The sequence below is a fragment of the Copadichromis virginalis genome, linkage group LG1 (assembly GCF_057382275.1).
Source record: "Copadichromis virginalis isolate Kocher_CV1m ecotype Utaka linkage group LG1, C_Virginalis_male_GT1.1, whole genome shotgun sequence".
NCBI classification, from domain to species: domain Eukaryota; kingdom Metazoa; phylum Chordata; class Actinopteri; order Cichliformes; family Cichlidae; genus Copadichromis; species Copadichromis virginalis.
Genome location: NC_140618.1, coordinates 36,682,792 through 36,710,594, shown reverse-complemented (window position 1 = coordinate 36,710,594; position 27,803 = coordinate 36,682,792). Strand labels below are relative to the sequence as shown.

The window sequence follows — 27,803 nt, the reverse complement described above, 5'->3', positions numbered from 1 at the left end:
TATATATGTATATATATGTGTATGTATATATGTATATGTATATATATATATATATATATATATATGTTTGTATATGTTTGTATATATATATATATATGTATATATATGTGTATGTATATATGTATATGTATATATATGTTTATATATATATATATATGTATATATATATGTATATATATATATATGTATATGTATATATATATGTATATATATATATGTATATGTATATATATATATATATGTATATATATATATATATATATATATATATGTATATATATATATACGTGTGTGTATATGTATATGTATAATACAGGTGATGCTGTTTAATTGATTCAGATTGAGAATCTTGTTTTTGGAAGGTGTTATTTACTTTGACTTTTTACACCTGAATTGAAATTTCTGCTTACTGTAGACCTAAATGTGTCCAATCGTCACAGGCTGCATCCTGTTAGGATTAATTGTGTCCAATTAGGCTGTTTAGCTCCAGCTGTTGTATAGACAGTCTGCAGGTCCCCACATTTAAGAGCTTCTGTTGCATGGAGAGGAACCAAACCACTGAAATGCATTCAGCTATGACCTTACAGCTTAAAACCAAAGCACAACTCTTTGACCTGCATTGCTCTGTTGGTCTGACTGACTGGGATATGGACAAGGAACTGAAACTGGCTACAACCACTGACCAGTTATATCATGGTGATGGATTTTTTTTTTTCTTTTCTTCAGTAGTGTTTGCTCTTTATTCATGTCATATGGATGAGCAGTTTTGACTTGCCATTTCAGAAGGAATTAAATCTGAAGATCAGACGGTGTGTATTTTGTGTGTTAGTGTGTTTGTGTGTCTCTGACAGATGACAAAGTGAGTGATCAGTATGTGGTCCAGAGGCCTTCTGTAAGAACCTCGAAAAGGAAAGATGAATTTATTTGGTACGATAAAACATCAGGTGAGCTGCATTGAGTCCCACCCCATAACTCAGCACTGAATGACTCCTTCCAATCACTCTGTTTCTTAGTTTGCCTTTGTAAATGTGGTTTGTGTAGTGTTTGAATGAAATGACAAACAGTCAGTTTAGGACACACGTTGGGCTGCTTTACACACTGAAGTGTGTGATTTGATTGAAATCCTTTTATTTATTTTCTACCTAAAAGCACGTTTCTTCTAATACACAAGGATGCAGTTCTGTTACCGTACTGAAATTATTTGTGCTTTGTTTGCCACTACAGTGCTGTATGCGTGTGCTTGAGTGTTGCATGCTCAGCTTTGGTAGCCTACCAGTATGCATTTACATCCTTCCTTTATCGGGCCAATGCACAGTGACGGACAAACACAGCAGATGCCTGCTTGTCAAAACTTTGCTCCACCACTCTGCTTTCCAATTTTATTTTATTTATAGTGTGTGTGTACTGTGAAAGGAGGGAAACTGTTACAAAGAATGTGGTTTTTAATAATGTCCTATCTGGAAAACGAGCATCCGCATGACACTCTTGCCTCTGATTTTTATGCTTCTGGCTTCATGTGTTGGAGAAATTATTCTTAAGTGATCACTGTAGCAAACTGAATATTTCTGTGCATCAGATACTTTTGTGAAACCAAACCTGTGGCTGCTGGTGAATCCCAACATTGCCTGCCCGATCCAGTACAACGAGATTAATGCTGACGTGGGGCCTGTGTGTGAACCTGCTGAGGAAAGCCAAACTAGGCTCCTGGAGACCCAATGTCCACTGACAGCAGAGCGCCAGGTGTTTTCCTGCCATGATGGTCCTCTCCAGGGGGAGCTGGTGCAATCAGTTTCTTCTGAGTACACGGTACACACTAACCGCTCACAGCCACTCTATTATGCATCACCTGTTTCTGTTTGCAGCGGCAACCTTACTTTGTTAGAGTGCTGAGTGTTTGTGCAGTCTCAATGAACACTTCATTTATTTTCTGGATTTAACATGTAAGCGTAGGATTAAACCTTTGTGTTCATGGGCTATCCCAAGGCATTAAAGACCAAATGCATTACCATTGACCAATAAACATGGGTCACAGGCCCAGTCTTTCATTATTTGGTGTAACTAATCAAAAAGTGATTTCAGTCTCCACATCTTTTACATCTATTTAAATACACATTTAGAACATTGGATTTAAAAATCCTGTAATGATTGAAACAACCTGTATCTGTTAACTGTCAATCTGACAATCACTGATGATTAGGTCAAGAATGATGTCAACTCCTCTCAACCCGTCAAGAGCAGACGTAAGGCGAGGACCATAAAGCCCAGGGTGAGAACAATATCTTAGACCTGAACCAGTTTCCTTCAGTGGGATGCAGGCAGCTCATTACTCGCCGTTTTTGAAGTCTTGAGGACCCTTTTTTTCCTCAGACAGGCTTTTGTCCAAATGAATTAAAATGAGAACATTTTCAATTAAAGCTACAGTGTTTTGGAGGAATTTAATGAACTAAAACAAATTAGGATTCGGTGTAAAATGTAATTTAACTGAGACGAGGTCAATGACGTGGCTGCGTATAAATGGGCACTTTTGGAGAGACAGTTTCCTTAGTCCCAATAAAACTGCATCTACATATTCTGGAATAATTGGGAAAATGCCCTAGGCTCTCAGTGTTTCTCTTTATTGTCATTATTCTAGTTGCTCCTTTCTTTAGTGTGTGTGTGTGTGTGTGTGTGTGTGTGTGTGTGTGTGTGTGTGTGTGTGTGGTTTTTCAGGACAATAAGCCTCTTAAACCAGGCTGCTGGCCCCGTCCACCAGTGAATTACTGCATCCTCATTGCCTTGGCGCTCAAGAGCAGCCATACAGGGAGCTTCAAAGTCCAACAGATTTACAATTTCACCAGGTTAGGATTTGATTGTCTAATTGCCCACAAGGTTACTTCACCTTGCATGCTAAATGAAACACCTGATCAGGCATGATTAAGTCTTTCAAAACATCAGATGGGTCCCTTTTCATTTAAGTTATGTTTGAACTGGATAAAACTGCTGCACTATCTGATGTGAATCTCTGCCTGTTCCCAGAGAACACTTCCCATTTTTTCAGACGGCTCCAGACGGCTGGAAGAACACTATCCGACACAACTTGTGCTTCAACAGCAGTTTTCGCAAAACTTGCAACCAGCTGTGCAGAGATGGCAAGAGGAAGTCATGTTTTTGGCACCTTACTTTAGATGGCCAGCGGCGCCTTAAGGATGAGATCAACATGCTGACAGGAGAATCTTTAAAGCAGCTGGAGAAGAGCATGTCCCACCCAGGTAAATGGAAGGCAATCTTAATGTGAGGAAAGCTCATAGCTCCAGTTTACTGTCAGAACTGGTAAGATAATGGCAAGGAACTCAGTTTAGTACCACGTATGTAAAGAAATGGCTTTGGAATAAAACTTATTTTGAGTGTAACTGCTTTCTTTTTGTTTCAGATATAATTCGGAGCTTATTTCCTATGTGATTTCAGTTAAAGGGGGAAATGTGCATTAAACAGTAGCATAATAAAGCGTGGTGTAAAAGAGCCATCTGATGCAGTGTTCATTAGTCCAAATGTATTAATCTGTCTTCTTAAAAACCAAATTCAAGGTTTGAAAAGTGCTTGAATTTCAGATGCGGTGCTTGAAAGTGTAACTGTAGTTCATTCACCACATAACTATCTGAATAGTTTTCTTATCAGATATAAAAATTGAGTCGCAAAATTTCCCCGCCTGGGCTGCCTTGCGCCTCTGTTTCAACGTGTGACCCCACCCCTCCCTCGGACAGTCGGCGATGAGTGCGCTAACATACCTGTAGGTTGCTGTTTTAATGAGTGTTTGATGGAAAAAAGACAGTTGCATGATAGGGGAGTCCTAGTAAATTTTCCAGTACGTGTATCTTACACATGCTGCTTTTTTTTTCTTTTTTTTTTTAAATTATCATTATTGGGTCGAACGTGTGGACTTCAAACTATACACCAGTTTTTAAATTGTGTTGATAGGACACTTAAAACAGTGGCGTTTACTCCGGTGTTCTGGGAATCCATCCTACCTGGCAAACAGTCCTACCTGTTGTTTCTGCGCATGCGCACAACACGAAATTCAGTGGCAAATTGTCCTACCTTTGAATATTGGCTAGAAAAATACTCTGACCGGTAAAATTAACTGTCAAACCAACCTACCTTTGAATGTCACCTACAAGCATACTTAAACTGCTTAAAATTTTGTGGCAAATCATCCTACTTTTGTTAATAACAGCTACACACACTCTGACAGGTAAAATTAAGTGCCAAACCATGCTACCTTTGTGAATGTTACTTACACGCATACTTCAACGGGCAAAATGAAGTGGCAAACCTTAAATTGGTGCTGGAATTCCTCTGTGACAGCAGAAATGTGCATAAACTACTTGCGGTAAGACGTTTTGCCAAAGTAGGATGGTTTGTCAGAACACCGGGAAGAAATAAAAACTGTTTTCTAAGGAGAGCGCTAGCAAACACGCTTTGCTTGTGAGTGGGGGGGAAAAAAAGACAGAAACACTCAATTCCTATTGGTGGACAAATGTACCATGTCGACAATCACAAAATGATATGGCAACATGTGGCTTTTTTTTTTTTTTTTTTTTTTTTTTCTCCCCCCCCCTCAATAGTTTAGTCACGTTCACTGTCGGAGCACAACGGGCGTGCCGCCTTAAAGGCTGCATTTTAAAGCCGCTTACGTCACAGCGGCATGACAAAAACTGTCCCAATTCAAAGGCTGCTCGAAATGCGGCCCTCAAATGCATCCTTAATTTCCCTAAATTTTAAGGATGGGTCGGTGTAGCCTTTATGGCCCAACATATCCCAGACTTCATAGCATGGCGGTGGTGTGGATAATTTTGCCAAGAAGGAGGAGGGGGGGCGGGGAAATGGCGGAATCGGACGAAGAGTAAACTTTCTGAAGTAAGTACTGAATATTATGTCACTTATGCGCAAATGTTTTTTATAATGAAGAACATTAAAACATTACTGTTGGCCACATGTCAGGAAAGTTATGTGACATTAGTGATGTTTGTACTAACTTGGTTTTAAAGCCTTTACTTCAAAATATACACCGTTCAATAGTCGACCTTAATCTTACAGAGAATGTGATGATTTTATGGATACCGTATTTTCACGACCATAAGACGCACTGTACTAAAAGGCGCAGTCTCAGTTATGTGTGCCATTACTGTATTTAACACACACAAGGCGCACTGGATCATAGGGCGCATACAAGTACCGTATGCGTATTTAAAAATAAAGCGGGAGCAAACCTGAGTTCGGTACCTTACTCACATTTCTATCGTCATCATCAACAACACACAAGTGTGCATATTTAAAAATAAAGCAGGAGCAAAACAAAGTTTGGTACTCACATTTTTATCATCAATCAAACCCATCGAAGTCCTCATCCTCTGTCTGAATTGAACAGCTGCTCGCAGCCTTACTTTGAACGGGCGGTTCACACCGATGTCCAGCGGTTGGAGTTCCTTTGTCAGGCCTCCCGGAATGACAGCAAGCTCACAGTTCATTTGGTTCACTAGTTTTTTCACATCGGCTGTGAGATGGGCACACATAGAGTCACAGATTAAGAGCGATGGTGATGCGTGGAAAAAAACCACCTGGTCTCCTTACATACACCTCCCTCAGCCACTCTTTCATCATTTCCTCATCCATCCAGCCCTTTTCATTTGCCTTAATGATGATTCCTGCTGGAAACTTCTCTTTAGGAAAAGTCTTTCGCTTAAAAATCACCATAGGCGGCAGTTTCTGTCCATTAGCATGGCAGCCAAGCACAACAGTAAAAGAAGACTTTTCATACCCCGTTGTGCATATCGCTACCGTGCTGGTCCGATTCTTCTCCACAGTGTGGCTCACCGGGATGTCAAAAGTGAGCGGGACCTCGTCCATGTTTGTGATGTGGCTGGGCTGGATGGTTTTTGTCGCCGATGTGTTTGCTGCAGTAGGAGCGGAAGATGGCCAGCTTTTCCTTATAATCCGCTGGAAGTTGCTGCGCTACCGTAGTCCTGGTCCAGATGGAAAAATGGCACAGTTTCATAAAACGAAAGCACCAAGACGGACCTCCTTGGAAATGTTCAATGTTCATCTCTTCAGCTAGTGAAACTGCTTTTAGCCGAATGGTGACCGTCGAAACGCTTCTCCCGCTCGTTCTTTGCTCGATGATCCACCGCTCGAGTCTTTCCTCCAACTCGGGCCACCTCGTCTTATGTCCGCGGAAACTCAGCTGCGTTTTCTTGACCTGCCGGAGCTTGTTTTCTAGCTTTCTCCATTTGCGAACCATCGATTCGTTTGTAGCGCCCCTGGCTGTGTACTCCACTATAGCTGGGTACGCCCTGAGTTCTAGTTATCTTAAACTTACTTAGTTGCCCTCAGTGCAAGTTCCCCTGATTTACACACGTATAACACACAGATACACTTTTACCTTACTTTGAACTATAGATAAGAAACAGTACTAGACACAAAATCTTATGTTTAAACCAAGCAGGTTTACTGAATGAATTGGTAAACACCCAATAAATCAATAAAGTAAAAAGTCTCTTGCAATGACAAAATATAACAATAATAACAGTTACACAGTTCTTTACTGTAATGGGCCCCACACACACACACACACACACACTCTTACACCACCCAGTTTCCCAAGTCCCCTCGGTGCAGGCCTGGATCGATGCTAGGGTGCGTAGGAACCAACGGTCCTAAAAGAAAACAAAATGGTGCTCCTACCTGGAAACCTTAGTCTTTTGTCCACAATACCCTCACGGCACACCGAGAGGTCCGTCCCTTAGGTCGCCGAGCTGCACGCTTACTCCTTTTAAGCAGCAAACCTGATCAGCCCGCCTTGGCAGTCAGTAGCCTCCCACTCCGTGCAGGTCAGGTGACGTCCAGCAAAGTCCACCTTTATGGCTAACTCCGATTAGCCAAGTTAGCACGCCGCTAACTAGGGATATTTCGAGGCAACAGTGCAAACCAGTCCGGGCTGCACCACCTCACAGTCACGCTCTGTTACTCAGCCGTGGGCGTGGGATGATTTATCCTCACTGTCCATTTGGGGAAAAAAAAAAAAAAAAAAAGTCTCTGTAGACGCTAGCCGCATCTCGAGCACGCTTTTCTCTCTCCTCTCGTGGCTGCCTCCGCTCTCTCCTTCCGCTCGCTCCCTTTCAAAGTAAAAGCACCTCAACGCACTTTCTTATTACTACTACAACACAGTAAAATGAACAAGAGAACTATTCAGATATATCCAACTGGAAATAAAACTTAGCCCCATAAAATATACCTGGGCTACATCCTCCCCCTTCTAATCGTCTGGATGTCCTCATCAGACATCTCCCAAGGCGACTGAAAACAAATAAAACTCCACACATCTTGAATGTATAACAGACACTCTTAGAACTTCACTTTTTTTTTTTTTTTTTTTTTTTTTTTTTTTTTTTTCCATTTACGCATTCCCCAACTTTATCACAACCCCTCTGTGAACAATAGTAATAGGTTGGTCACTAGCCTTCCCTGGTTCATCGTAGGACAGTCTCAAAACTGGCTTTATTCTTCTCTTCCCAGTCGTCCCTGACCTAAGGCATTTGCTGACCTCTTTCCCAATACTCCGTCTTCCCCTAGACCTCTTTGAGAGACGTCTTTCCTTCTCCTCTTCTGACTCTGTATCGGTGTTCTTTACATCACCAATGTCATCTGCTTCCTCCTGAGACTCTTCGGCATTGCCCTCAGATAGAAACATAGCTTGAGCGTCATCCTCCGATGCCAATGGAGAATTGTCACTAAATGACTCCTCCCTCAACACTTTCTCCACACAGTCTCTGTACCAGGCATGTGGCCTCTCGTATTCTACATCTGACGATCCAGTTGACTCCCCAGTGTCTTGACTCACGTCTCTGCTTTCTACCCTCTCTTTTCCTTTTCCCATCCTGCGAGTCTGTGGTCTCGCTGGCACTTCATCTCTGGCCATGCCTTCTGGCAGTCTCACTTCTGTCCCAATCGGTAACAAATGATCTCTGTGTAGGGTTCTCACACTACCTTGACCCGTTTGTGGCTTCACCCTATACACCGGTAGGTTGGGCAGTTTTCCCACAATCACATGTGTTACAGCGTTCCATTTGCTTTCCAACTTATGTTTCCCCTTCAACCCCAGATTCTTAAGGAGTACCCTGTCTCCCACTTCCAAGGCTTGGTAACTGACTCGTCGATCAAAAGCTCTTTTGTTTCTCTTGTGTACCTTATTAGCAGCTTCATTGGCTAACTGATAAGCTCTCTGCAACTCCTGTTTCAAATTCGTCACATACTGTGAATGAGTCTTCTCCTCCGCTCCATCAGGAGATGCTCCAAAACAAACATCCACGGGAAGCCTAGCCTCCCTCCCAAACATCAAAAAATAGAGAGAATACCCTGTGGCATCGCTCTTTGTGCTATTATAGGCATGAACTAGCGACCCTACATGTTGACTCCAAGTTCGCTTCTTCTCATCCTCTAGTGTCGCTAACATTGACAACAAGGTTCGATTGAATCTCTCGGGTTGCGGATCCCCCTGGGGGTGATAGGGAGTTGTCCGAGACTTCCGTATACCCAATGACCGCAAGAGCTCACGGATTAATCGGCTCTCAAAGTCTCGTCCTTGGTCAGAATGTATCCTGGCAGGCAATCCATAGTGCACAAAATATTTGTCCACCAACACTTTGGCAACCGTGGTGGCTTTTTGGTTTTTGGTGGGGAAAGCCTGTGCGTACCGGGTAAAATGGTCAGTTACCACTAAGACATTACCTATCCCCTTGGAGTCTGGCTCCATAGACAGAAAATCCATGCAAACCAAGTCCATGGGACCCTTGCTGCTCATCTGGTGCAAAAAGGCTGCTCTCTTGTAGGGTGTTTTATGGGTGACACATACCCCACAGTTTTTGACATACTGCTCCACGTCATTTGCCATTTTTGGCCAATAAAACCGATCTCTCAGAAGGTCAGTGGCTCTTTCTATTCCTAAATGTCCCATGTCATCATGAGTAGACCGCAATACCTGTTCTCTGTATTGAGAAGGTAACACAAGCTGGTACAGCTCATCCCCGGACTGCTTTCGGGTTGTCCTGTAAAGTAACCCATCTCTCATGACAAGTTTGCTGGCCTCCCGCCTCATTAACACAAACTCTGGGTCAGAATGGATACCTTTTGGCCAAGTACCAGTGTTCAGCGCATCGATCACTCTGCCTAGGGCATGGTCTGTTCTTTGAGCTTGTCGCAACTCTGGCCTTGACACCTGCCCTACTGCTGACAGACTTAACTGAGTAGCATACACAGCTGGAACACACTCGGGAGGTGCCCCCAACTGATCGATGTATCTCGCATTGGTCTCAGTTGCATCATCCAGGCATATTTTCTTACAAATAGACTTTACGCCACTTTGAGAGACCTGATCCCATTCTGTCTCCTTCAAGTCATCAGCCATGTTTCTTGATAACAAATCAGCATCTATATTAGTCTTGCCAGACCGATACTGAAGATTAAAGTCATAACTAGCTAGAGCCGCGAGCCATCGGTGCCCTGTTGCATTTAGCTTTGCAGTGGTAAGGACATACATCAGCGGATTGTTATCAGTGCGCACAGTAAACTTTGCACCATACAAATAGTCATGGAATTTGTCCACGACGGCCCATTTCAAAGCCAGGAACTCTAACTGGTGCACTGGATACCGCTGTTCGGGGCAGCTCAATTTCCGGCTGGCAAAAGCCACGGGCCGCAGCCCCTGGGGGTGCTCTTGGTACAACACGGCCCCAAGACCTTTCAGACTGGCATCCACATGAAGGGTGTATGGCTTGTTTACATCGGCAAAGGCTAGCACAGGGGCAGTGGTCAGACACTGAATGATGTGGTGAAAAGCATCAACACACGACTGATCCCATCTACTCCCAAAGGGCTCTGATTCCTTCAAGTAGGTCTTTCCTTGTCCTGCCTGGCCTTTCTTACTGCGCTGCGTAGGGGCATAGCCTTTAGTGAGTTCAGTGAGTGGCCTTACAATGGAAGCATAGTTAGCTATGAAACGGCGATAGTAGCCGCAGAACCCCAGGAAAGATCGCAGGGATTTCAAATCTGTGGGCACCGGCCATTTAGTAACTGCTTCTACTTTACTCGGATCGGGGGCAACACCCTCTGCAGACACAATGTGTCCCACATACTTCACTTTCGGCTGACAGAACTGGCACTTATCCAATGAGAGTTTTAATCCCACTTCTTCCAGTCTGTCTAGCACCTTCAAAAGTCGCTCCTCATGTTCCTCCAGCGACCTGCCAAAGACTATTAAGTCATCGAGGTACACTAGTACCTGCAGGAGGTTCATGTCCCCTACTGCCTTCTCCATCAATCTCTGGAAAGTGGCGGGTGCCCCTGTGATACCTTGGGGCATTCTCTCAAACTGATAGAAACCCAACGGACAAATGAACGCGGTCTTTTCTTTGTCCTCCTCCGCCATGGGTATCTGGTAATAGCCACTGCGAAGGTCCAGGACAGAGAACCACTTACTCCCTGACAAACAATCAAGTGCATCGTCGATGCGGGGAGTGGTGTACTGATCAGGAATGGTTCGGCGGTTTAGTGTTCGATAGTCAATGCACATCCTGATGCTGCCATTTTTCTTTCTGGCAATGACAATGGGAGAGGCATAAGGACTGCGAGATTCCTTGATAATGCCAGCTTGCAATAGGTCTTGTATGTGTCTACGCACATCGTCAATGTCAGCTGGTGCAAGACGCCGTGACCGTTCGCGGAATGGTCTGGAGTCTGACATCCGAATGTGATGCTCTACCCCCTTTGCCAGACCAACATCCCACTCACTGAGGGAAAACACATTAGCCCTCTTGGACAACTTCTGTCGGAGCCGCTCTTTCCATTCATTTGGCAAAGGTGAGTCGCCAAAATTTATGAGAAGGGGATCTAGCTCTCTATGATCTTTCCCCTTTTTTGAACAGACTTCAACTGCTGCAGTTACAGTATCAACCGTACACAACTGACCCATAACGGTCCCTTCTGGGAGAACGATATCCCGGGAAGACTGATTCTGCACTGCCACAACAAAATGGTCTACCTCCAACGCAGAGCTAGGCAACACCATGGGCTGCAGCAGCACGCCAGCTGGCAACGGAATGGTTGGGGATGCTTCCACCATTAATATGCCTTTGCTGAGTGGTTCTTCTAGCTCCACCCGGCATATAGCATGACAGCTTTGACCGGCCGGGAGTGACAGGGAGCTGGGCCCAACCCACTTCACCCAGCCTACTCCACCCTCATCCTCTACAGGGATCTCCACAGGGGCTGGTGGGGTTAAAACTCCAACTGTTTGGCTTACAGTCTGCACGCTACTCACGCCTACGGTGTCCTGGCACAAGGTGGCCAATCTCTGGAAAAGGGAGGCATTGGTGCCTATGATCATGGGGGTCTGGTCCGGACCTCTGGAGTTGGGACAGACCAAAGCTAAGACCGAAATGGTCTCGTGACCTCCTTTGACTTGCTCAGGAAATTCCACATCCACAATGACATAGCCGAGATAAGGGTAACTAGAATCACTCAAACCCCAGATGGCCAGACCTGAAACTGGGTAAATTGGGACACCTGACAAGTGCTCCTTATACCAGCTCTCAAAAATGATGGTTACTCTTGACCCACTGTCTAACAAAGCATTGCATGGTTCACCATTCACTCTGACTTGCTTTACATTAGATGGACCTATCAAACCTTTAGGGATCCCTCTGTCCTCTAGCATGACTACTTCACTCTTCTTAACTGTACACACAGTATCACCTGCATCAGGGGGTTTGGGATATGATTCCCGTCGTTTGGGCTTTTTCCGTGACTGAATGAACCTCTGGATAACCTTGGCCTGGTTTGCGGCATTTCCACACTTACTAGCAAAATGCCCATTTTCTCCGCAGCGGTAACAAAAGTTGCTTTCTTTATCACTGGTGCTACCTGTCCGTGCAGAGTTCAGATCAGACCTGGACGGCTCCACTCTCAAAACTGGAGAGGACACAACAGACCTTTGCTCTCTGGCGTCCAGCTTCTGCTGCAACCTTTTAACCCGTTTTCTCAGTGCAACCACTTCGCCATCTGCTGAACCCTCTACACCGTCAGTCTTGCTTGTTGGAAGAGGCTCTGCAACTTCTCTTGGTGCGGGGCATGACTGGTTTACCACGGATGAGACCATAGACTTCAGTTCTCGAATCTCAGTTTTCAGATTCTGAATTTCAATCTGTCTGTTATCCTGTTCTGATTGTGCTTGGACTTTGTGTGCTACCAGATGCAATTTAGCCCGGGAGGCTTCATACTCCTCCTCACTTCTGATCTCACTTAAGAGCTCTACAAAACTGGGTGGGGTTTCTTTCCTGTCTCTCAGCTTGAGTTGCACTAACATCATGTCGGAGTACACGGCACCCCTAAGGAGCTGTTCTACTCGGGCCCTATCAACACGGTGGGCTTCAATTCCACCACAACTCACTACCCTGCTCAGCGACTGCTCTAATCGCCTCAGAAAGTCGGATAGTTTTTCCTGCGGTTGCTGTTGTAGTAACCGAAAAGCAAAGTACAAATCCTCACCCGTCTCAGCACTGCCAAAAGCTTTTGTAACAGCTTCTAGACATTGTTCTGGGCTAATATCAGGATCAGCTGTCCTCACAGCTTTCACCACCGCTAGTGCTGGACCTTTAAGACTCTCAATGATTCTGCGCCTCTTTTCTTTAGCAGAACTGTCACTCTCCTCCACCATTAGGTGTGCTTGTTCAAGCCACTGTTCGAATGTCTCTTCTCCAACCGGTGTTGGTATTGTGCCTGAGAACATTCTGAGTCTACGATAACTACTGCCTTCACTGGAGGGTCTCTCCATCTTTGCCAACAAATCGCCCACAGCACGGATTATCGACTCTGCAGAGTTACCATTCTCCTGTGCCTCTGCCCCACGTTTCGATTTACTCTGGGAAAAATCCTCACGAGGCGAAGCTTCAGCTGTCACTATGATGGGCCACGGCTCACTAGCCCCCGTAGGGTACACTTCAGGTGGGATTCTTGCGGCATCTACTTTCTCTTTGGTTTCACACAGGACAGTTAGCCTATCAAGCGCTTTGTTGTATCTCCGGCCTCTGACCCGCACTCGACCCAAAGCTTTAACACTCTCCAGAGTGTGTTCTATTTGGTCTATCTCCACTCCTTCGGGAGTAAGCACCATCAGTGTGTGAGCCTCATCTAAGGTCTCTCCACGACTCCATTCCTGAAGCTCCTCGAACAACTCAGAGTGCATAGCTTGAACATCCATGACCAAACAATATCAAAGTTACTGCTTTTATCTCAAAATACACGTGCTTGGGAACTTCAGACTGAAACAACAAAACATCCCAGCGGTGCCTCCATTTTATGTAGCGCCCCTGGCTGTGTACTCCACTATAGCCGGGTACGCCCTGAGTTTTAGTTATCTTAAACTTACTTAGTTGCCCTCAGTGCAAGTTCCCCTGATTTACACACGTATAACACACAGATACACTTTTACCTTACTTTGAACTATAGATAAGAAACAGTACTAGACACAAAATCTTATGTTTAAACCAAGCAGGTTTACTGAATGAATTGGTAAACACCCAATAAATCAATAAAGTAAAAAGTCTCTTGCAATGACAAAATATAACAATAATAACAGTTACACAGTTCTTTACTGTAATGGGCCACACACACACACACACACACACACACACTCTCACACCACCCAGTTTCCCAAGTCCCCTCGGTGCAGGCCTGGATCGATGCTAGGGTGCGTAGGAACCAACGGTCCTAAAAGAAAACAAAATGGTGCTCCTACCTGGAAACCTTAGTCTTTTGTCCACAATACCCTCATGGCACACCGAGAGGTCCGTCCCTTAGGTCGCCGAGCTGCACGCTTACTCCTTTTAAGCAGCAAACCTGATCAGCCCGCCTTGGCAGTCAGTAGCCTCCCACTCCGTGCAGGTCAGGTGACGTCCAGCGAAGTCCACCTTTATGGCTAACTCCGATTAGCCAAGTTAGCACGCCGCTAACTAGGGATATTTCGAGGCAACAGTGCAAACCAGTCCGGGCTGCACCACCTCACAGTCACGCTCTGTTACTCAGCCGTGGGCGTGGGATGATTTATCCTCACTGTCCATTGGAAAAAAGTCTCTGTAGACGCTAGCCGCATCTCGAGCACGCTTTTCTCTCTCCTCTCGTGGCTGCCTCCGCTCTCTCCTTCCGCTCGCTCCCTTTCAAAGTAAAAGCACCTCAACACACTTTCTTATTACTACTACAACACAGTAAAATGAACAAGAGAACTATTCAGATATATCCAACTGGAAATAAAACTTAGCCCCATAAAATATACCTGGGCTACACGTTAATCTTAAATTCTCTCGCCGCTGCTCGATTTCCATGTTCCTCCGCATAGCTGATGGCCTTCAGTTTAAACTGTGCTTCATAAGCGTGTCTCTTTGCCATTTTCAGGGTTGTTAAAACAACGATGTCCGGTATATACGATCAACGCCCACACTTCACCCTTTAGCGTTCTCATGGTGTTCTCTACTACGTCCTCCTTACAACACACAGGGCGCACTGCGCTATAGGGCGCGCCGTACTTTTTGAAGAAAATCTAAGACTTTTAAGTGCGCCTTATGGTCGTGAAAATACGGTAATTAAAGTCAGTCATATATCCACAAACACAACAAGCTGAAAGTCAGTGAATGCTGCTCGGTTTGCAGTCCTGAATATCACGGCACAAGCAGGATTCACTGCACTGTTAATGTTATATTGCGGCCTCTGTTCGGTGGTGTCGAGCCAAGGTGACTCAAACGTGTGTTTGAACGAGCTGACGGTTCACTCGTTAAGCTGAAAGAAAGATGCTTTAATCACAGGAGTCACATGTGTCCACTGTACCATCTGGGAACTCTTCTTGTTTAGCTCTCGTAATAACACAAACACTAAATCCTCCTCCTCTTGTGCTGTTTTGTAGCAGTGTATACACCTGAGACTGTCACCTGTCTGTCCTGCACTCTTTCTCTCTGTGTAATTAAAAGTATGAACATGTATTTATAAGTTACGCTTGTGTTTGAATCCTGCAGCTTATCACACACTTGATTTCCAGGTGTGACAACTGCAAGTGTCCAGAGTGAGGACAGACTGAGGGACACACTGCTGCACATCATCTGTGAGGCTTTGCACCCTTGATGATCCACCAGGACAAACTCAGTAGTGTGTGAGGGCAGCCAGCAGAAGCTGACTGATGGAGAGAATAGACAGACTGTTCCCTGTTTGTGAAGGACTGCTAGAAAAGTTTAAAATAACTAATTGTCTGTCCTGAATCAGTCTTATTAGGTAATGTTCAAATAATTTGATCATTTCAGTGTGGGAGAAAGTACTCGGGGCCTTCAAGTTACACACTATGAAAGGCAGCAACAAGTTTAATATTCAGAAACCTAAAGTATGTATCAGCAGCAGAATGGACCTAAAAATAAATGTTTGTTCCAGTTCTATGAAGCTTTGAGTATTTTGGATTAGTAGCACTGCTGTGTTTGTTGCATCATATTGCTGTAATTGTTTATATGCTTTATATATTCTGACCCATTTAGCAGAAGTCAGCCTGTTTAAGGCTCTGATATCTATTCGGTATGACTTTAAAGCAGTTATGATATGGTCTGATTTTCCTCACCCAATAAAGGAATATTCAATACATGAGTCTTCATTTTTATCAGAAACGGTTATCACAGCTTGTACATTTTCTTTTTATAAATATATGTAAGCAATGAGCCAAATTTAGTAATGCCAACATACTAAAGGAACAACATTTGTCTCTTATATATGATACACCTCTATATGCACTGTCAATATACATTTTGAACCAGCTGCTGACGTCAAAGTAACAACTGACTGACCCCAACATAAAGTACGTTACAGTAGTCCACAGGGGAAGAAATAAAAGCATGGATCACGGTTTCAAAGTGCTACCTAGAAAGAAAAGATTTCACTCTTGCCAGTCGCTTTAAATGATAAAAACTGGACTGGTCCAACTTAAAACCAAGGGCAGTAACAACAGGTTTAAAATAAACTTCCAGGGGTTCCAAATCAAAAGAAGAGGACTCACAGGAGCCACTGGGTCCAAACACCAGCAAATCTGTTTTCATTCAAATTTAAAAAGTTTAGAGCCAACCAAGCTTTAACGTCATCTAGGCATGTCAAGAGAGGTTTTATTCAGATGCCATCCTTCTGCTTCAGTGGCAAATAAATTTGGCAGTCATTCCTATATACTTGTCTTTGAGTGAAGATTTAAGGTGAAAAGACATGTAAATAACTACAACTTGAATCTGTACTGAGGCTCAGTATTTGACACAGAGTTCATGTTCACTGCTGTAATAGCTAATAATGACTATAACTATAATATTGGCCATATTATATTTACATTACCAAAGTGATACTTTAGTCTCATGAACAATATTAGCTAATTGTTATTTACTAGCTAATCTTAAATGACTGTTCAGTACAGAAATGAAGCCCAACAATCATGTTTTACTGTCCTGTGGTCTCAGCCTCAGATACTTATCAAATCACACAAAGCTCTTGTAGAAACAAACAGATGAACAAAATATGTTCTCCTTAATTTCTGTCAAACAAAGCTGTATGACACGTTTCCAGCGGTTAGTATCATGGTTGCTAGGCAACCTGGGAAGCACAACGGAGACTAGACCGTCCCATACAGCCCATGTGTTTGCAACAAACTTGCCGTTTATTTTGCAAATTGAGCTCAACACTGCCCCTAGTGTCCTGGAGCACTTCCGTTGTGATTTGGAGTTTGCATGTGTTTTGGATTTTGTACGTGTTTTGGAGTTTGCATGTGTTTTGTATTTTGTATGTGTTTTGGATTTTGTACGTGTTTTGGAGTTTGCATGTGTTTTGGATTTTGTACGTGTTTTGGAGTTTGTGCGTGCTATTTGGAATTTGTAAGTGTTTTGGAGTTTGTACATGCTTTGTCTCTAGGGGCCACCGTATCTAAGGACAGTGCTAGCAAGCACTCTCTGCTTACGACCAAAAATAAAAACATGGGAAGTTTTAGGAGTGACAGCGAGAGAGAAAGAGAGAGAGCAGAAAAAGAGAGAGTGAGTTTTGAGGCAAGTTTATTTATATAGCACAATTCAACAACAAGGTGATTCAAAGTGCTTTACAGAGACATTAAAAAACAAAAACAAATAAAAAGAATGATTTAAAATTGATTAAAAAAAAACAGTAGGTAAAATCAGAACAGTAGATAAAATCAGTAGTTAAAATGTAAATTTTGAAATTTAAGCTTAAAAGTGTGGATTTGGTGTTTTATTCAAATGCAGCTGAGAACAGGTGAGTCTTCAACCTGGATTTAAATAAACTGAGTGTTTCAGCTGATCTGAGGCTTTCTGGGAGTTTGTTCCAGATATATGGAGCATAAAAGCTGAATGCAGCTTCTCCGTGTCTGGTTCTGACTCTGGGAACTGATAAAAAAAAAACGGATCCAGACGACCTGAGAGATCTGGAAGGTTCATACTGGGTCAGGAGGTCACTGATGTATTTTGGTCCTAAACCATTCAGAGCTTTATACAGCATCAGAACTTTAAAGTCTATCCTCTGACGGACAGGCAGCCAGTGTAAAGACCTCAGAGCTGGACTGATGTGGTCCAATGTTTTGGTCTTAGTGAGAACTCGAGCAGCAGAGTTCTGAATGAGCTGTAGTTGTCTGACTGATTTTTCTTTTTTTTGTTGGTAGACCTGTAAAGATGCTTTTACAGTAATCAAGCCTACTAAAGATGAATGCATGGACTAGTTTTTCCAGTTCCCGTTGAGACATCAGATCTTTTATCCTTGAAATATTCTTGAGGTTATAGTAAGCTGACTTTGTTATTGTCTTAATGTGTTTTTCTAAGTTTAGGTCTGCATCCATCACTACACCCAAATTTATCACCTGGTTTGTGGTTTTTAGGTGTATAGATTGAAGTTCTCTGGTGACCTGTAATTGTTTTTCTTTGGCACCAAAGACTTCAGTTTGTTTTTGTTTAGCTGGAGAAAATTTCTTCAGTGCATTTACCAAGAGCCTGTACAGGGCCTCGGTCTCCTGGTGACATTGTGATATATATTTGTGTGTCATCTGCATAGCTGTGAAAGTTTATTTTGTTGTTCTTTATAAGCTGTCTGGAACCTTCATTCTCCTCCTCATCAGCACGACTGTGTCTGGACTGGGATCAGTGGTGTCAAGGCATTGCTGGTACATCCTCAATCATTGCACTTGGCAGGAGGCCCAGAGCTACTGTAGAGGGTAGGTTTTCATTTATTTAAATCTCTTGGCTCTTGACGAAGCCGGTCGCACTTTTCTCCTCTCCCTTTCCCTTATTTTCCCTGCTTCTTGTGTCCTTGTCTAATCTTGTCTACTTTCTACTCTTGCCCTGGAACACTCTCTCACAGTCTGTTCTCTAAAACCTAAAAGAGGAATTATGGATTTGATCAACTGGTCCCTGAATGCAATTGACACCCTCTTCTCAACGAGAAGCCTGGGCTCGGGTGAGCCTGAGTGTCCTGAGTGTTTTTAAAAAAAGCGGAATTGTCTGATCAAAACTCCACAAGGCTGCCCGCTGGGATTGAAGCGATGGGACGGGTCGGGACTTTCCAAAATGGACTCATTGAATGCAGCACGGATAAGATCTTGGAGAAGCTTGAGGCTTCTGTGAGCACTCAGACTAAGACCTCTGAGCAAAAATTGGATAACATCTTGGAGAAGCTCACGGCGGTCGTGAGTTCTCAGAAATTGCTCTTTGAGCGCAGGATTGATAACATCTTGGAGAAGCTCACGGCTCTCCAATGAGAGATCGAGAGACCAGTGTCAGACTGCTAGAACGGCTTTGAAATTCACATGAGTTGTTCGCACTAAAGGAAAAACCACCATAATTTCATGCGGATACCATTTCGGCGCCAGCTGTGGTCTCAAGGCTGGAGCTGAACAAAACAAATTCTCACCCTGATAACAGACGGTATTTAGACTGTTCCTCCCCCTACGCAAGGCCACCTGGGTCGGCTGGAACACTGTTTACTTAGCCTGGCAGGGCGAAGGACACTCTCTCAGCTAAACTCAGGACACACACACGCATACACATACACACTCATCCCCCCTCCCTTTCCAAACGCCTTCGATGCTTGTTCCCTCCCGGGGCAGATGGCGGGTTGACTGGACCAGCGCAGACATGCTGCAGGACTGCATGCACTGTCTACACCGGCTCTCTCCTACCCTTACCCACCCCTGTTGCCTGTCTTGGGTTTCTGTGGTGTATTGACAGGCATGTGCTTTTTGTGCCAGGGTCTTTTTTCATTCAGACTGAGCTCCTAATGGGAGAACAGTTTGATTCTCCCATTAGGAGCTCAGTCTGAATGTTTTTTTTTCCTATTTCCTACCTCTCTGACATGTATCCCCAATGTGTTGTTTGTGTAAAGTTTGGTCAGAAGGTTCCTTTGTAAGTGAGCAAGCGCCATTAGCGTGCTGCCTGCTGTAACCGATAATTTCCTTCAGGATTAATAAAGTATTTTGATTCTGATAGTCCTACTTTCTGAAGCTCTTAAGTCAACATGACACGTTGTGATTTGGTTATTCCAGGGCTCTAGACTAACTTTTTGCCATGGGCGTACCGGTACACCTAACTTTTTAAAGTTAGGCACAAAAGTTAGGCGCACACAAATTTTACAAGAATTTATATAATATAATGTGTTTTTCTGGATACACTGTGCTTTTTCAGCATTCAAAGATTGATGACACCATGTCAGAGCACTGGCTATGAATTTCAGAAGGATCAGGCCTTAACTTAACAGAAAAGTTAGCAATAGTTCTTTTCCTATTACAGCTACATCCACTTCTGTCGTGCCTAGGCTGCTCACTAGGGCTGGGTATCATCACTGATTTCTATAATCCATTCGATTCCGGTTTTCAAAGTCCCGATTTGATTCAACTTAGCCTCAGACAGTCAGAAATATTATAATTCTGATCATTTATCAGTACTGACATCATCAGAATTGTGAACATCACAGCAGATGCCTTTGTGTGAAAGTAAATGAGAATAAAACACAGAAAAACATGAAGGAGATTTTCCTGGTCTGGCTTTTTATAGCAGATAACCTTAAAAATATTCTACAATGTTCTGCATATAAAGTTTAAATTTCTTCAATATTGAACAGAAAAATAGGCTTTCTTGTCCGAGGTCATTTAAGTGAAAAAAAGAAAAGAAAAGAAAAAGACAGCAGCCGACAGCGCTGTAAACAACGGTAGACTGGTGGGTAATAAGCGAATGAATAATACAGAAAACAGAGATTGGAGACAGGAAACTGTTCTTGAAGTACAGAGAGAGAGAGAGAGGGCTAGCTGTGCATGAAGTGTGATTTTAATAGTCGTGGAAGCAAAACAGAAAAATTTCATGACGACATTGATCAAATGTGAAGTGCAGTTTGCTGCTTCTTTTGCTGCTGGCTCGGTGAATTTTGGTTGAAGAGAGACAAAACCTGCAGCTCAGAATCAGCGCAAAAAGACGCAATCACAGCGCGGACCGGACGCATCAGAATCGCTAAGCTCCGACAGCATGTCCGTCTACGGGCCGTCGGGTGAGAAAGCCGAGAAAGACAAAGTTGATTCTGATGCGTCGGGTCCGCTCTGTGTTTACGTCTTTGTGTGGAATCCGTGTACCTGCTCTCATTTGCTGTTTGGTTGTTGTTGAAATGGTTTCGTGAGGTTTAATCTGAGAATCTGGCGTTTCTGGCAAAACACAGTTATATTTAAAAGTTGATTCAGGATTTAATGAAATTGATATCGCTTTATTCAAGCTACTCACCTCCCTCTCTCCACCTGCACTTTCAACTGGACCATGGTCAATCAGAGAGGTCCCGCCCCTTACTATCTCTAATTGGTTTAGTCCACGATAGGGGCATAACGTGTGTCTGTTGTTGACCACAGGGAAGGTTGCAGATTTTTTTTTTTTTTTTTGCTACCCGAACAGTTGGTCGCACAGGTGCAACCAAATATTTTTTTTAGTTGCACCACTGAAAAATATCCAGGAACAGCACAGGCCGGATGGAGCCGTGAGACTGTGCAGAGAGAAAATATTTTATGTGCTATAGGACTCTCGACTAAAAACAACAGCATTAGGGTGGTCACAGAAATCATTAATTTACAAAGGAAAAACTACTTGAATATTTGCATGCATACACTGGTAGTCCAGAGTTTTCATTCAGTCATCATGGGCATTACAAAATAACCAGATTCTTTCTTGTCCAACCATAAAACTTTGTCCCGAAGGCTTTTGGACCCAGCTGTAGGCAGCTGCAAGTTGCAGTTGGCTTTGAAGCATTGACTGTAGAAAACATGGACGACGCGACCCCGCCTCCTACCATTGTGCAAAAATGAAGCCAAAATATCCCGCTTGTGGAGGCTGCCCTCTTGCAAATTTGGAGCCAGAGTCTGCACAGTAGTGACTTGAGGTGGAGCGACTGTGTAACGCTCCCGCCCACACACCCGCTGGACATGACCGCAAACCAGTGTTGCCAACTTAGCGACTTTGTCGCTATATTTAGCGAGTTTTCAGACCCCCTTAGCGACTTTTTTTCTAAAAAGCGACTAGCAACAAATCTGGCGACTTTTTCTGGTATTATTGGAGACTTATTTATGATGACTTTTTGACGTGAAAACGCATATCGCTCTTACTCTCAACAAGCAGCGGTGCTGCCTTGGGCACCTCACTCGTGCCAAAGCACTCCCAGGCGGAGGATAGTCCTCCTCCAGCTGCTATCAGGGCAGGAGACATTCACACCTGTGCATCCAAACGGCAAATGAATCACGCATGAGCGAAGCCGCTGCTCCCGCACTGACTGTAACACAGTCAGTTCTTCTTTTACTGCTATGCTGTTTTGTGGATCACAAGGTTTAAAACTACTTATAAACACACACTCTCACACACAAAGTAACTCCACCAGAGTGCCAATTTCGGGTGCAGGGATGGAATTGTGACATTAAAAAACAATAATTGCTAAAAGAAATTTAATTTGTAGTTCTAAATAAATTCTAACTGCATTTAGGACGTTTTTTACTCACTTTATGTCTCTTCCACAATGTTATTTCTCTCTCCAACAACATAGGTTACAATTACATTAGCATGACCATTATGCAAATTAGGCGATGACGTCATTTGGCGACTTCTAGCGACTTTTAGGACAGCCAATAGCGATTTTCCTTACTGAGGAGTTGGCAACACTGCCGCAAACACGCCCCCCTACACTTTTTACGTAGCCCGGCTGCTTGAGTTTTTTGCTGGTTTACCGCGACTGACGACTCGTTTAATTAAGGTAAATACAACCATGTCACTGTTATAAAAAAGACACACAGCTTATCATCTTATAGTTCCAAAATCACTCTGTTGTTAATTCATTAGTTAGATTAGCCGCTAGCATACGCACTGTGTTGGAGGCTTGTTGCTAGCTAGTTAGCGATGCTACACACCTGCTACTCTTAATAGTCTTCAACACTTACGTTTTTTTTATCCATTTTTAGACAGCGATGAGATCAGCTGCACACTCTACAGAGGCCCAGAGTTACTGTTAATATCAAAAATATAATGCTGTCCTTTGAGATTTTAACATAAGACTGTGAGTGTCATGGATCTAAAACTGTTTAAATCTTCAGAGCCCTCTACAGTCTGGTAACATGGAAACTTTAAAAACAGCAGCATGAGGTTTCAGTAGTGTAGTCTAATTTGTTCTTTTAATTTAATAATAGAGTCCATATTATATCAACAGCTACAACACCATCATTAAGTTTGCAGATGACACCACGGTGATTGGCCTCATCAGTGACAACGATGAGGCCGCCTACAGGGAGGAGGTGGATCGTCTGGCTGAGTGGTGCGACACAAACAACCTGCTGCTTAACACCGAGAAGACCAAGGAGCTCATCGTGGACTACAGGAGGAATGCTGACTAGGGGTGGGTTCTTATAATCGATTCATCGATTAAAATCGATTCTGGCTTGGATAACGTAAAATCGATTCATTAAAATCCTGAATCGATTTTTTAATATAAATTTATTTTGCCCAAAATGCCAGAATCTCAGGTGAAATCTCACAAAATTTCAAGAACCACCAAACAGTTAAGACAGTAAATGAGAGCAGGAACACGGATTCTGCACAAAGACTTAAACACACAGCGGGACCCGCGGATCAGAATCAGTTAGATGTCGCTTTTCTCACAGTCGGGGCTGAAAGCCGACAGCTCTCTGACTCTGATCTGTCGGCGGGTCTGCGCTTTGTGTGCACGCCCTTTATGCGCCGATTCTAAAGCTGTTAGTTTGATCTCTCTCCAAACAATATTGACCGAACCAGCAGCAAAAGAAGATCCAAACGCTTCACATAAACATCGTCATGAATTCACTCAGACTTTTACTGTTTTGCTTCCACTGCGATGCACAGCTCTCTCTCTGTACTTCAAGAACAGTTTCCCTTTCTTCATTATTCGCTTGCTTGTTACGCACAAGTCTACTGTTGTTTACAGGCTGTCGGCCGCTGTTTTTTCCCTTTTACATTCTTCCGAAAAGAAAACCTCATTTCTGCTGTTCAATACTGAACAAATTTAAACTTTTTAAAATTATTCAAAATGCAAAACGCTGTGTCTGTAATAAAACCGCTGTAACTTCAGAGGTGATGTTCATATGTTGATTAATGGTTTTCTTTCGTTTTTGATGTACTGCAGAATATTTTTATAAAATCCCAGGCCAGGAAAATCACCTTCATGTTTTTCTGTGTTTTATCCTCAGCTACTTTGACACAAAGGCCTCTGCTGTGATGCTCACACCTGTGATAAAGTCTTGCGTGTGTCAGCTTCCTTTTTATTGATACAAAAATATGTAAATGTACTGATCTGAATTATAATATTTCTGACTGTCAAAATTTCCCAGATTTAAATCGAATCGAATTAAATCGAATCGTGGATCGAATCGATTCGGGGCCTTGTGAATCGGAATTGAATCGATTCTAGAAATCAGTGACGATACCCAGCCCTAATGCTGACCCACATCCACCCATCCACATTAAGGGGACGGCTGTGGAGCGTGTGAGCAGCTTCAAGTTCCTGGGAGTCCACATCTCCGAGGATCTCACCTGGACGACCAACTGCTCCAAGCTGGTCAAGAAGGCTCACCAGCGCCTCTTCTTCTTGAGGACTCTGAGGAAGAACCACCTGTCCTCAGACATCCTGGTGAACTTCTATCGCTGCACCATCGAGAGCATCCTGACCAACTGTATAACAGTCTGGTACGGGAACTGCTCTGCCTCGGACCGGAAGGCGTTGCAGAGGGTCGTGAAAACTGCCCAGCGCATCGCCGGAGCACCACTTCCTGCCATAAAAGACATCTACAGGAAGCGGTGTCTGAAAAGGGCTGGGAAAATCATCAGAGACCCCAGTCACCCATCACATGGACTCTTCACCCTCCTGCCCTCTGGGAGGCGCTACAGGAGCCTCCGGACTAAGACCACCAGGTACCGGAACAGCTTCTTCCCCACAGCTGTCAGACTCCTGAATTCTCCCTCCTGACATCTGACCCACGTTAACTCATGGACTGAACATACACACACACACACAATGGACAACTGTACCCTCAAACACACAATAATAACATGGACTGAACCACCACTCACAACCACTAGCACTTTATATAGCCTCTGTAGAAATTATCCACACCCTCACTTACCTTAACTGCACTACTGTATAGCCCTGTGTAAACAATCATTCTGTACATACGATAATTTTTAACCCTACAACTGTTTACAACTTGCATAGTTCCCATTTCTGTATAGCTGTATATCTCAGATTCCTGTAAAGTTATTTATTTCATATTCTGTATAGTTTTTCATATTTATATCCTGTCCATATCCTGTACATAGCTTGTACTCACTACAGCCTGTACATACTTATAGTTATAGAATATTCACAACATACTTCATACCGTGTACATTATAACATAATAGACCCATTTCTGTAATATACTTACATATCTATATTATTGCTAATATATATTGTAATATATCTATATCACTAAGCACTTCTGGATGGATGCAAACTGCATTTCGTTGCCCTGTACCTGTGCATGTGCAATGACAATAAAGTTGAATTCTATTCTATTCTATTCTATTCACCCTGGAGAGAAACTAGTGAGGGAGACCATCAGGACCAAGCTGGGTTTCCTGGGTTCAGAGGTTTGGATAAACTTCTTCCCTTTCTTTCATCACAGCTGTCCTGTGCCATAAGTTCTGTTGACCCGCTGTAAGAGGCATCATTTAAGAAACACCAGGAAGACTGAAGCTCATGGCATTGATCAAGCAGGACTCATGATCTTCACCAGCAGCTCCCTCACAGGGAAATCTTCTGCACTCCTCTATAGGCCCACCCCAGGAGATGGATAAACCCAGCATTTCATCAACACTGCGATGAGACCTTTGGTTTGTGTAATGTTATAAATACTCAGATACTCCCCAGAGGCTCCGGACTTTTACATAAAGATATTATATTCAGTCCTGTAGAAAGTTATATATTTAAAAATATATGATCCTCTCTGGTTACTCTGGTATGAATAACTCTGCATCACTTTATGGTAAATAACACACTATGTGTAAAAAAAAAACTGAAAGAATTCCAGATGACAAGTTTGTAGTTCAACATACAAGTGACGACCTTTGACCTTCATCAGGTTTTATTTAATTGTGTTATAGAAAATCTCATATGCTCTTCATGCAGCTGAGTACATCAAGTGTTTAAAACGGAAGCTGTGCATGTCTGAGATCAGCAGCTTTGTGAAACACCAAACTGAGGTCCTGGTAATGCTGATATATAGTGACACAGTTACATGAGTGATTAATCCTTTTGTTTTTTTGTCTTTAACTTTATCACTAAAACAGCTGCAGCTTTCACTACATCACATGTGGTACTTTAACCTTTGTACTGTTTTCATCAGTTCATTTTGCAGTTAACATGTGAACATGTTAGATGATCTGTCTGCTGTCACTCGATGAGGAATCTGAGGGCAGCTCCTGTAATCAAAAGGACAACAGAACCATCAAACTCAGATATAAATTTCATCCCTCAATATTGAAATAAAGATGATTCTTCTGTCCTCACACATTCAGGATCTGAAGTTCTTCTCTTATATTTTTTTCAGTATTACAGTACACTACAGTACTTTAATCCATAGTTCCTGATTAATGAGGAGTTACTGAAGTACAAGCTTTTAAAAAAATTGTTACTGTCTTTACAGATGTGGCAAGAGACTGAAAACATGCTGTTGTTTGCACATATTTAATATTCAGCTCTGCACAGGAGCTGAAGCAGGGTGCAGCCTGTTGCTTTTAGAGTATAATACTTGTAATAAAAGTACAGTAATTAGTGACTGAGCAGCCCGGGGCGTTTCTCTTGATTTCTTTAGTAAATTCATTCACCTGCACAGCTAAACGAACCCTGACAGCCGAGTGCTCATTTTAGCTAGCTAGGTCTCAGGAGCTAGCTAAGGACGGTAGATACAGATTAGCTTACAAACACGTTTAACTTACCGAAAAAGTGCAGCGGGGCCTCGGGTCCTTCTGTCGGGTAGTCCAGTTTACTGAAGAACACCTCAGGCAGTCAGGTTAAAACACTCGGCCGTGTTTTCGTAGCATAAACGCTAGGCGTCCTCTCAGAACCTACGCTCTATCTGAGATACAGATACGAACAGAGATACGCAAGTTTCTCCGTGACTGCAGCTGTCAGTCAAAGCTCTTATGATGACGTTTCACCCCAATTTAACATCACCGCGGTAGGAATCCGGTTGTTCAGTCTGACGTCACTAGCCGTGTCTGGACCTAAGCTCCGCTGCAGGTCCATATATCAAACGATCACTATGGCATTACTGAGAGTTGAAAAACTGTCTAAAGTCTTTCATCTTTAATAAAATGATCAGCGTTCTGCTCTACCAGGTGTAACAATTGAGTTTAACATCCAGGCATCCATGAAAATGGAATTTATGACATTTAACGGAGTTAGAAGTTAGCAGGGAGTTAGCTCGCTAGCTTCTATCTAAATACAATATAGCATGTCCTGACTGCAGGGTTTTGGAAACAAATTAAAACGTATAGCTCTGTTATCACTTCCAGCATAAATGAAGACAGAAAACTAAAAAACAGTGACATTTGTAAGGTTACTGAAGTTGGGCTAGCTGGTATATAATGATGTGCTACGTGACCGCTAGCGATGCTCTGGTGTCCCTGTCATGGTCTTGGATGTGACCTGGTGCTCTGTGTTTGATTTATACTTCTTGATTATTGTTAAAGAAGCTTGGAGTTTCTGTTTCTGTATTCTCTCTGTGCTTCATGTTCCCTTTGTCTCCCCAGTCAGTCATGTCTCCCTGTCTGTGTGTTCAGAGCGTCAGGTTTACATGTAAAGTCAATGGAAAAAGTGCGATGACACGCGATTGCGGGTCCCGATTTGCCTCGCTGAAACGCGCGTCAGTGTGCCGTGTCTGGCGCGGTTGGCTCGCGAATAAATCCACGCGCGTCAGTTTTTGTGTTGCATTTTGTGCATACGCGCGTTTCGCGTCTACCGCTCAAGTTGGAAAAATTTGAACGCCACGACAACCAATCGGGAGCCTGGTGACGTGGCTGTGACCTAGGTTGTAGATAACCTGCTGTTAGTTTGGTATTTTGTCCTAATCCGCTTGCCGTACCTCCGTGTAGGTGTGTGTATGTCTTGAGTGGTATAGGCACCATTCCGTTATT

General features: G+C 43.3%; 1 protein-coding gene across 1 annotated transcript; it reads left to right on the top strand.

Annotated features, from left to right (window-relative positions):
- Positions 1-304: 304 nt before the first annotated feature.
- Positions 305-15,686, top strand: foxr1 (forkhead box R1). Its single transcript, XM_085461043.1, has 7 exons — positions 305-696; positions 852-944; positions 1,577-1,806; positions 2,198-2,266; positions 2,710-2,837; positions 3,016-3,248; positions 15,113-15,686. The coding sequence occupies exons 1-7, from the start codon at positions 540-542 to the stop codon at positions 15,193-15,195; spliced, it is 993 nt and encodes a 330-aa protein (XP_085317169.1). The 5' UTR covers positions 305-539; the 3' UTR covers positions 15,196-15,686.
- Positions 15,687-27,803: the final 12,117 nt, after the last annotated feature.

Coding starts and splice junctions, on each gene's coding strand:
- foxr1 (XM_085461043.1), top strand. CDS start 540: ATGGAGAGGAACCAAACCACTGAAATGCATTCAGCTATGACCTTACAG. Junction 697..851: donor CACTGACCAGTTATATCATG/GTGATGGATTTT, acceptor TGTCTCTGACAG/ATGACAAAGTGAGTGATCAG. Junction 945..1,576: donor TTGGTACGATAAAACATCAG/GTGAGCTGCATT, acceptor TCTGTGCATCAG/ATACTTTTGTGAAACCAAAC.